We start from the raw sequence: 12,128 nt of genomic DNA, 5'->3' as shown, positions 1-12,128 counted from the left end.
TACACAGAGTGTTGTGTGTTGGTCCGTTATACTTCCGGATGGCAATATTGTGAGATTCTTAGCCAATCGCATACTATCTTTACACGTTTAAGGTTACACAGCTTTGTGTGTTCCGGTTCGCAGACGTCACTCGGCCCTTTGTTATTATTTTTAAACAGCCTGTTAATGATTAGTAATCACTAAATTATATCAGTCAGTCGATAAACGTTAAATATTACAGTTTTGAATGTCGGTGTGTTTAATCTGGCTGGTGGATGTTATTTTACCTAAACACATAGCATCATTATCCACAGATTCCCAGTTCTCTGTCTGCTTGCTTCACAACGTATAATTTCTCTTTCACTCCAACTGGCCACATTGATTTCAAAGTTTCGTTTTGCACTGAACTTGCCCCCTTTGCTATTCGACGTCTTTGGCACTCTTACAATATTTACCAGTTTTACTCAGATACCCTTTCACTTCTGAATCGAATGGTACTTTCGCCATCATTTAAATACATCTGGTCCAGAGTCACCCATTACCCATCGATCATTATCGATGGGTAATTTTCCAATCTGCCTATAAATCACATCATAGCACTGAAACTGCCCTTTTAAAAGTATGCACTGATATTCTTAATAGTATTGACAAAAATCATGTCTGTTTATTGACTATGTTGGACCTTTCGGCTGCATTTGACACCATTGATCACGAGATACTTATTAAACGATTAAAAATTACTTTTGGAATTAGAGACACTGCGCTTAGTTGGTTTAAATCATACCTAACATCAAGATCTCAGTCGGTTCTGATCGATGGCGCAGTATCAGAAACATTTCCTCTAAATTACGGCTTTCCGCAGGGGTCTGTCCTTGGTCCTGTTATCTTTACTCTTTATACTCAACCTCTTTCGGATATTTTTGTTAAAAATAAATTAATTTCTATGCTGATGACACTCAGATCTATGTAAGCGATATCCCTAGTAATATCCCATCATTAATTACCCGTGTTGAAGACTGTATTAGAGATGTTAAATGCTGGATGGAAATTAACAAGTTAAAGCTGAATAATGAAAAGACAGAGGTGATGGTGTGTGGTAGAAAAAGTGTTTTGAAAGATGATTTTCTGAAGTTTACTCTAAATATAAATGGGTGCACAATTAACCTCTCAACGTGTGTGAAAAACCTCGGGGTAATGCTAGATCAACATATGACTATGCAGGCACAGTTTGATTCTCTATGTAGAAGTTTGACAATAGGCTTAAAAAGAATTGCTTCAGTTAGACCTTTCCTAACAAGAGAAGTAACATGCAAACTAATAACATCTTTCATACTATCTAAAATAGATTACTGTAATTCGTTAATCTCGAATGTAAGCAACGATAAAATATCACGCCTTCAAAGTATCCAGAATGCGGCTGCTAAATTGATTTTAAGAAAGAAGATAACATCCTACTCGTTGCCACTTTTGTATGAGCTGCATTGGTTACCAGTTAATGTGAGAATCGAATTCAAACTAGCAGTATTGTGCTATAAGTGCCTTAATGATCAAGCACCATTGTATATTACTGAATTTTTAGAAACTTATAAGCCAACGAGGAGTCTACGTTCTGCACTAGATTCTACAAAATTAATTGTTACAAATAAATATAAATATAAATTTTACGGCGGCAGATCGTTCAGTCACGTCGGACCTTCCATCTGGAACTCTCTTCCTAAAAGAATAAGAGAAGCGCAGCCCTTATCAATATTTAAATCAAAGTTAAAACACCATCTCTTTGTTAAAACACATCTTGATTAATGCATCTTTGTAATTTGACCCCAATATGAATGTTAATTTAGTTTATGTTATTATATCATTATTTTATATTATTTCCGTATTTGACATAGCATGTGGATGTATTATAACATATCTTGTATTAATGACTTTATGTTTAGTTATTACATTGTTGTATAATGATAATATTATGTTGATGTAGTTTGTATAATGTTTCATTTGTATAATAATGTCACTGTATTATTGTTTCGCGCATTGAGCATCACCCAGTGATGAAAATGCGCGTTATAAATGTCATGTATTATTATTATTATTATTAACCACACCTGATATCGTTGGAATGTAGCAAAAACGAAACAAGGTACACTCTCTCTCTCTCTCTCTCTCTCTCTCTCTATCTATCTATCTTAGATTTGGAGTTTCTATCTTTGCCTGCCACGGTTATGTTATATGAATGGAATTTTAATGAAATAGCATGAATAGCAAAGACAAGATCAGTAATCAGATTACAACAGTCAACTCAACGACCAACGAAAAGAATTTTTTTAAAGACGTGTCTCCACTCGCCACTCGTTTTCATGCGTCTCATTCATTCTCGCCCTCGCTATCAAACCTCGTGTTTTGCGTCTGAGCTCGCGGAGAAAAGCAAGTGGGGTGGGACGTTCGGGGCTGAGGCCATACAAGGTGACAGGACAAAAGTGGTGTGCTGTGTGTGTTGAATGAGGCCTTCGCGATCGATGAAAATATGCGGAGCGCTGTTATGACCATATATGGGAAAAGCGTAGCCAAAATCCCCCCTCGCGTTCCTAGAAAATCCGAAATGCCGGTTTCCTTATAAGGTAATCCAGGCTTAGTCACAGAAACCCCCAGATTTCCGCTACCGCTGCTCGTTCCCTATAACAGCCGTGTACCAACCGTCTTAGCTTCATTCGAGTCATTCTGCTCAAAGTAAGAAGAACTAGGAAAGAACTAATATTTCAACTTGTAATTTTTTTTGTTGTGATTCTAAATTCAAATAAAAGCCATCATCATGTGTGACGACGATGTTGCTGCTCTTGTTGTGGACAATGGCTCCGGTATGTGCAAAGCCGGTTTCGCTGGAGATGATGCTCCCCGTGCTGTATTCCCATCCATCGTTGGAAGACCCCGTCATCAGGTAAAGCAAAACTATATTAATTATTGTTGTGCATAATAAGAATAATATGCAAGTGCATTAACGTCCCAGTGATTATTATGAAAGAATAAATCGCACTAAGAATATTATAGAGTTGAGCAACATAATCATGGAACTCAAAAAATTTGACAAATCAAAGCTGGAGCATTTATATAGAGCAATATCCACTAAATTGTGTTCAAAGCGCTTTACAATCAAAATCTCCTCATCCATGTCCTGAAACTACGCAACCCTTTGTTTTCATGTTGCTACGTGGTTATGTACGACACCTGCCCTCGTCCCTCAAGGTCCCTTGAGTCCCGCGAGCTTGAAGTGCGCATTCTCTTTGTCTCACTGTGCTCGAGTGTAAAGTGATGCTTTGTATTATAGATATTGAAGTGGATCGCTTTTTGTATTGTAAATATTGAAGTGGATCGCTTTTAATTCATCTACCCTACGTTTTAATTTATCAGTCGCTGTAGACTTTGGCACCTTGTAAAGCGCATTGAGCACACAGTGGAAGTTGCGCTCTTTAAGTCTTTACACCCATAACCACCCTTCGCCATTGTGAATGGATTGAGACGTATTTGGAGGTGAAATTAACCCATGCAACTTTTTGACAAAAGTAAATGATAAAGCAAGTTGTATCTCTTCCTGTGTGAACTACGCGTATAGTCTTTTAAATTACATAATTGTATCTGCTCAAACTGCACTCTTTTGACTTACCTCGTAACTTGTGATTTTATACAAATGTACATAGGTTAGTAGATTCAGATTAGGATGTACTGTTTATTTTTATTTCTTTTTTATAATTGCACTCGCATGTCCACATTACTGTTAAATATTTAGTAATTGAATATTGGCTAAGTCGGAACAACGAGGGCTAGAGTATATCCAGTTTCGAAGATTGATTGCTATACTTTTGAATTGGATTGTCTTATTAATCACAGTAATTTTTGCCCAGTATGGCACTGTTGTCCAATCACAGCTTGGTGTTACTATTTGAAAATGGTCGTTCTGTGGGCAGCAAGAAAGTCGTTGATGAGCAACAGTAAACTTTGCATTATTTACTTTTTTTCTTAAGTGGCATTAATTGGTGATTTTTTTCTTCTTTTTTTGTCCAGGGTGTGATGGTTGGTATGGGCCAGAAAGACAGCTATGTTGGTGATGAAGCTCAGTCCAAGAGAGGTATCCTCACCCTCAAATACCCCATCGAACACGGAATTGTCACCAACTGGGACGACATGGAGAAGATCTGGCATCACACTTTCTACAACGAGCTCAGAGTTGCCCCCGAAGAGCACCCCGTCCTCCTTACAGAGGCTCCCCTTAACCCCAAAGCCAACAGAGAAAAGATGACCCAAATCATGTTTGAAACCTTCAACACCCCAGCCATGTACGTCGCCATCCAAGCCGTGCTTTCCCTGTATGCCTCTGGTCGTACCACCGGTATTGTCCTCGACTCTGGTGATGGTGTCACCCACACTGTCCCCATCTACGAAGGTTATGCCCTTCCCCATGCCATCATGAGACTGGATTTGGCCGGTCGTGATCTTACAGATTACCTCATGAAGATCCTCACTGAGAGAGGTTACTCATTCACCACCACTGCCGAGAGAGAAATTGTCCGTGACATCAAGGAAAAACTTTGCTACGTTGCCCTTGACTTTGAGCAAGAAATGCAAACTGCTGCCACATCCTCCTCACTTGAGAAGAGCTATGAATTGCCTGATGGCCAAGTCATCACCATTGGAAACGAGAGATTCCGTTGCCCCGAAGCCATGTTCCAGCCATCTTTCTTGGGTATGGAAGCCGCTGGTGTCCACGAGACCACTTACAACTCCATCATGAAGTGTGATGTTGATATCCGTAAAGACTTGTATGCCAACACTGTTCTGTCTGGTGGTTCCACTATGTACCCAGGTATTGCTGATCGTATGCAGAAGGAAATCACAGCCCTTGCCCCACCCACCATGAAGATCAAGATCATTGCCCCACCAGAGCGTAAATACTCCGTATGGATTGGAGGATCCATCCTTGCTTCCCTCTCCACCTTCCAACAGATGTGGATCTCCAAACAGGAATACGACGAATCCGGCCCATCCATTGTCCACAGAAAGTGCTTCTAGACATTTTTCATTCCATCACATCGTTTATTATCCTATCCTATGCATTTTTTCCTCTGTAATATTACTCCATTTCTGTAACTGCTTGAACATGAATGACTCGGATCATGATAGAAATGACGAAAGAATGCGTAAAACTGGCTGAGCGAATGAGATAGGATAATAAATTATGGGCATATGCCTCGGTTCATAAGGGCATTTGTTTTGTGGGCATATTTTGACGAAAGATATACGTGTGATTGGGCATGTAGTTGGTCAAACATTAGTCCATGGGCAATCGTCTTCCGGGCATTTGCTTTAAGGTGTGAAAGTACTGATTGAAAAGGTGCTCTCTAGACCAATTTGGTCTAGTCCTAACCCCAATCACAATCTCACTCGTGTACATCATGTTGATATTCTATTATTTTTTTATACACAAAAAAGTTGCAAGTTGAATTAAAAATATTAAAACCAGTTTTGACATTTCTTGTAAAATTAAAATCAAAGAGGCATTCGGACCATTATCAAATTGGAAGTCGTTACCATTTGGTTCATAGTCCAAGTGCCCGCTTAACTCCTAATCTCAAAAGTGCAAAATTATTGAGTGTCCCGTTGTCTCCGGTAAACTAAGTTGTTTACTTTTTGGGTTTGCAATGGGGCCCAATTAATTGCCGGACATTTGATACTTCTGGACTTTTGGTTATTGGAGTTATATTTCTTCGACTGTTGTTTCTTTATCTGTCGCCTCTGACCGAGTCTCGTACTCTACTCTACTAATACTAATTCTTACCAATGCTTGTGACTTGCATTGAGTGAGTCTTGCAGTCTTATTGCTGTCCTGCTCCATTCTGTTGGGGCTTCGTGTCTTTGGCTTTGACTTCTTGCTGTAGACCGGAAAGTGGTCTGCTAACTGCTTATCAAGGGATTGTCTGCTCTTAATCACAAGCGATGTTTAGAAAGAAAAGTGACCGGATGGGTGACATTGAACTCAAAACTTAGTCCTTGGGCACATTTCATCTTTAGACTCCGGTGTGAATAAGTACCCGTCTTGCGGGCACGCAAGAACTCCACTTTTACTACAAAGGGCACTCCACTTTGTAATTTTACTTTCTACAAAGGGCACCTATTTGAAATGATGTGGACAAATTGCACACGTTTACATTCGTATTCCATTTCCATGGCTTCTCCATTTTCGAACGTCCAGTTCACTTCTCTCACTCGCACCTATGCCAGAATGTTGTCTCGACTGCTCGATGTCGTAGGTAAACTACTGAACTGTTACTGAGATTTTTTTTGGTCTTAATTTCTGCAGCTTTGGGGGTCTTGTGATGACACTCGGCTCCGGACCGGAGGATCCAGGATTAGAGTTCGAGTCCCGCACTCTTGACTCTTTGAGTCTGAGCGTCGCATTGCCCTTGGAATAGTCTCTTTACTCACACTCGCATTCCCTCGCCTTGCGCCTTACTCTGGTGTAAAATCGACTGGCGGCATTTTAAGGCCTATCTATCGCCTAACGGGTGCCTTGTAGTCTTGTGTTGCCGTTGGACAGGGACCCCTGGTAACCTTGAGCATATATATGACGCATTATCTGCTACTACTAATACACGTGCACAAAGCGCTTTACAAATTTAGATGGGATCAGTTGCCAACAGAACACTAAACATGAAAGACTGGACATGATGCCGGTTACTGTTAGTATTAGTGTTATACATGCGAAATGGCTTCTTTTTTTTTTTTAAAGCCAACTGTTAACGACCAGGTACTTATTTTACACCCGAGTACGGTCAGAGAATGCGAGTAAAGAGCTTTTTTGCAAGGACTCGACTATGCGGATGCGCGCTCAGAACAGGACACTCACTCGAACCAAGGACCTTCCGGCCCGAAAGCGAGTGTGCTACCACAAAACCGCATAGCTTTGTAAAAACACTGAGCACGCTTGATGGGTATTGCGCAATATAAATGGCTCTGGTTTTTAAAGGCGACAATTGATCGGTGGTCTACTGGGGGTGAGATATCCAGGTTGCAAGTGCCGTCTATTTTTACCAACCTTTCGGCGCCCTTCTCTAACTTAAGTGTGTACTATTCGTCACGATCGAGGACATTGGATTCAGTTACGATGGAGATGAATTGCCCATCGATTCTTCTAGTTCTAGTAGTACAAATTTATATCCATCGGGCCAATCTTGCATTTGGATCAAGGTGGATTTTATTCAACCAAGTTACGCCAAACTACTTTACTACTTATCTACCTACTACTACTAGGTAGAGACCATGTTTGGTCTAGTGTATGTATACTCGCCCTTCAGATCGGAGTCCTGGTTCGAGCTTTGCTGCGCATGTTGAGTGAGTCCTTGAAGGCTATTTACTCGCATTCTCTCATCGTACTCGGGTGTAAAACGAGAACCTAGTCGTTAACAGCGTTGTCTGTGTCGATAAAAATTGTAATATAGCCTAACAGGAACATGTGTAGTGTCGTTCTACATGTTGCGTGTTGCTGTTGCTGACGGACCTGTTAAGATTTGAGCACATTAGTGTTATTGCGTTATAAACTCCTTTTTAACAGACTGCCCGTAAAGCCGATGCTGATAGATGTTTCAGTGAACCAGTTGTATCTGATCTAAAATTGGGGAGGGGAGCTTATCCTAATCTCCGATCTACATATTATTACAGTACACGCTGGATTCTATTCTATCCCGTTATCGTGAGTTGTAACCAAAAAGTAGGCTGGAATTGGAATCAGCGTGCCGCAGTCCGATGTTTATGATTCCTGGAGGAATACCGACTTGTAAATCGGTCACCAGCTAACAATCAGATGCTCATTTTGCTCAGGTCTCAGTTGGATGGGGTCCTTCGTCTTGAAAAAGGACCCGAGAACCAAGGCATTTGCCGCTGGGCGGTCGCTCAAAATGAGCGAACAAACGTGCTAAAAAGTCCTGCTCAAAGCTCAAAGTCAAACGTGATGGCGAAAGTGGAGCTCAAATCAAGTATCTCCGGATACCCATCACTGCAAAATACATAACGCACATCCTGTGGGTAATCCACCAACAACACGTATTGGAAGTGGAATCGTTAGCAGATTTGTACTTTGTTGTACTCATTCACATCGGATTCATTGAAGAATAGAAATTATGTGTTCAATTGTAGTTTTGCGTCCTCTATCATTCATCCGATCACTTACACCTCGCCTTACAATGAGGTACAATGTTTTGTTTCGTGGTAGAAGTTATAAGTAGTAGAAGTAGTATAAGTAGTAGTAGTATTATTATTAGTAGTAGTAGTAGTAGTAGTAGTAGTAGTGGTAGTAGTAGTAGTAGTAGTAGTAGTAGTAGTAGTAGTAGTAGTAGTAGTAATAGTTGTACCTGCATCATGAGTATCATTTGAGAAACATTAATTTGTTTTGGCCTGAATAATGACAAGGAGTTGTACAACACCCAGACCCTCTGCCAGTGACCATTTGACCATTGCATTGAGTCTTACACTTTTACAATTTAACATGTCAGAGCGAGTTTGAAAATGTCGCCCGACCAGTCTGGTCACTGTCACTGTCACTGACAAAGACTAGAAAATCACTTGATAGGATTTTTAAGGATTAGAAATGGAGCTGATCCCATTTCATTACGCCAAATAAAATAAGTGGCAAATTAGGGAGAAAGCGCGGGTGTAAGAGTAAGATAACGATCTGATTTGTCTGGCACTGGCACTGTTTCATATATTAAGCATGCTATTTCATACCCATTACATACGGTACCTACGGCCAAGGTGTCCATCAAGACCGTGATATTGCCACGCTGCAATGAAATTGTCAAACCAACAAAGGGACATAACTCTTGATAATACAGCTGAAATTAAAGCACTTTGAATTAGTTCCCCTATCTGACTCAATTCAAGAAATCATACTCTCCATAGTTTGTCTCCGGTAACCATTCTTTAATAGTCACACCAAAAGCGTATGTGCCGTCAAAATTTCATCAATGCCTCAAGGGGAAATAATTTTGCCTTTTCGGCTTTGGGCATCAGAGTATGTGATCAATCTTCTCAAAACGGTATTATGTCTGGGTTATCCCCCATTCTATATAAACTTTAGGATGGAACTTAACCTACGACATTCACATTTTAATAAAATGCTTTCCCTGAAGAGAATGAATTTTATTTTCTTAAATTTTGAAGATGCTAAAATTTCCAAATCCTAACCATTTTGACGTAAAACAATAATTTTCTTCACCTACGACATAATAATCCATATTATCTAATAATTAGTAGTCTATTTATTGTTCCCTCATAATCCTGTTTATTCGCCTTTATAATGCCATCCTTTTATCTCTCATTCGTCTGTAGTGTCTCATTCATCGTGTTTTGTTGACAAATGGGAAACCCAAAACGTCCTCATCATGTCCTTTTCCCTTTTATCATTGTTATTTATTCCGATATAACTTATCATTCATTGACGTGGTGGGCGGATATGATTTTGCGGCACCTGTTTTTTTTGGGGGGGCTGCCCAGTTTGTCACAGGCCAAGTAGGCCTGAGATGATTTCTTTGCCTTCCTTTGTAAATCTGATGTACACAATGATGTGCAATTACTCGAGTTTTATGTTGTCCTGCATACAAGAAATTAAGATACCAGTTCATTTGTTTTACTCTATCATATTTGTGTATGCCTACATTAATTCCAGCCCTTAGATTTACCCTTCTCATATCTTTCATTTGCAATGAATGTTTTTCACACAAGCTGTGATGACCTGTATAAAAACTTTTAAAAGAAACATAATCATGTCCTGAAAGAAGACTCGTGAATAAGATCGTTTTGTTATGTCATTTAAGTATTTGAGTATTGATGAAGGTAATAATTTGTTTGTTTTTAAGGGTTTTACGGCGCTTGCAACACATTAAGGTCATGTCAGCGCCAGTAAAAAGGAAGAAAATGGGATCGTAAAAAGTTCTAGAATTACAATTAAAGCACCCAAGAAAAGGTAAGACAAAGGGGAATTTGTTCAAATAGAAAACAGATGCAGATTCCAAGAGCACACCATCAAAGTACTCAGTTTGAGATCACCTAAAAGTCTCATCCAGACACAAGCACAGGTCCCCACTAAGAGGAATACACTCAAATGTCTACAAATCATATGTTAAAAATCAAAAGAATAACAGTACATAGCAGAGAGATGATTTACAAGGAAAAAATATCATCTCCCAAAACTATAACTATACATTTGACTGTTTCCCTCCCAGCCACGGACTCCGGCCAAGGTCAGGACAAAACCAAGCAATCTCACCCCAAGACAAAGACAGAAAGCAATTGGAAAACAGATAAAGGGGGATGGAAGACAGCACGAACCTCCCTGCCCACTATGGAAGGTAGGAACCCCACCCAAGATGAAGGTAATAATTACAGCACTTTAACAATGTAGTTGTAACTTCAGTTTTTTATTCTCTACCTTCAAATTGGTGATCGAGAGATAGTCCCTCAGTAATAATTTCCATCATGCAGGGCAGAGGCGAGATGAGGTCGGCCTGTGACAATCTGGCATGCCTCCGTAGTAATAGTAATAGTCCTTCTAAAATGTCAATTCAGCATATGTTGTTCAACATTTCTTCCTTTTTGTATACAAATCAAAGCAAACTACTCTGTAAAAATGTCAGCAATGAACGTTCTTTCGTCAAAATCAATTGAAAAATTTAATGCCATTTATACAATCAATCAACCATTCATTTATTTTTAGAGTGTCAGTGATAACCTGCATCATGCAGGGCACGGTCGAGGTGAGGTTGGCCTGTGACAAATTGGGCCTCTGACATTCTGAACCTGTGTCAAACAGGGCCTGTGACAAACCAGCATGCTACTATTTCCTTACATAAGAAACCAAGGTTTTTTTTTATTTTACCAAAGACTAGCAACCCAATACTGATGGGAGAACAGGTGGAATGGGGTGGGGTGGGTTGGGGGGAAAGGGGGGGGGGGGAATCTCGACTCTATCCGGGAGTGTTACCAATGACTTTGTTTATGAGGCGATTGCTATATCAAATGAGCTATCAGGACTCCAGAAATAATTTTAGTCCAGATTTAGTCCATGACAATAGCATTATTTGTTCGTCTTTACCACAACCAAATTTCTAACGAGCGTCTTTTTTTTAGCATTGAACCCAAAGTGAACCAGTTAATGCCATACTCATGAATAACACGTATTTAAAATATATCTATTTAAATGACCGTCTTCTTGGAAAAAAACTCGCAAACCTCGAATTTCGCGAAATATCAGTTTTGAGAATGTTTAAAGGTCGTCCTCCTGGCCAAACCTTTAAATAATTGTTTGTTTTGTTTTTTCCCCAGAGACCGACAGTTGACTGGTTAATGTCAGATATCACTTCGGCTGGAGCAGAGGTTGCTACATTGCAATAAATCAATCATCCCTTTCCAATTTATACTTATATGCAGGTCTGATAACCCAAATTGACATGGGCCCGTTGTTGTCATGGAAATGCTCTCAAACCAACGCAAAATATTAATCATAACAACGTTAAATCAAGCCTATAATTGCTTTTGATTAACAGACCTACAAATATGTGCACGTAGCTCCTTTCCCTACCACCATCCTGTGTGCATAATAAAATAGTCGGCAAAAAAAAGTCCCTTTAACATCTTGTAGTTTAAATCTATCTATTGTCTCCACTCAGAATTGGTCAAAACTCATGAGCGCTCCTATTTTAGCATGATGTAACTTTAATAGTTGATGTAACGCATTATTAAAGTTAAGGTAAAATCTTGCAAATTCTAAAAAGAAAAATCATGACAATTTTACACAACAGTAACTGAAGAACAATACGAACAGTACGTTATTTTATTGTTTACCATAATATTATATTGTTTTTCATCACATGATATTATATTATGTTTCAATGAAAGTCGATGAGCTTATCATCACATGGATACGATTATGTCACACTCTCCAAACATACACACACACACACACACACCCACACAAAGGCGTACATACAAGCCCAAAGACATACAAACACACACACACACACACACTCACAAACACACACACATATATATATATATATATATATATATATATATATATATATATATATATATATATATATATATATATACTA

At 39.3% G+C, this 12,128-nt stretch overlaps 1 protein-coding gene across 1 annotated transcript; it reads left to right on the top strand.

Moving 5' to 3' along the window:
- Window positions 1-2,388: 2,388 nt before the first annotated feature.
- Window positions 2,389-5,488, top strand: LOC144967268 (actin, cytoplasmic). The gene is made up of 2 exons (XM_078904307.1): window positions 2,389-2,911; window positions 4,033-5,488. Exons 1-2 carry the CDS (start codon window positions 2,786-2,788, stop codon window positions 5,035-5,037), a joined length of 1,131 nt encoding a protein of 376 aa, XP_078760433.1. The 5' UTR covers window positions 2,389-2,785; the 3' UTR covers window positions 5,038-5,488.
- The last annotated feature ends 6,640 nt before the right edge of the window (window positions 5,489-12,128 follow it).

The sequence above is a fragment of the Berghia stephanieae genome, chromosome 1, assembly GCF_034508935.2.
Source record: "Berghia stephanieae isolate SIO BIC M18660-M18661 chromosome 1, UCSD_Bste_1.3, whole genome shotgun sequence".
In the NCBI taxonomy this organism is placed as follows: Eukaryota; Metazoa; Mollusca; class Gastropoda; order Nudibranchia; family Aeolidiidae; genus Berghia; species Berghia stephanieae.
Note: the sequence above shows the minus strand (reverse complement) of the source record. Positions and strands in the feature narration are given on the sequence as shown.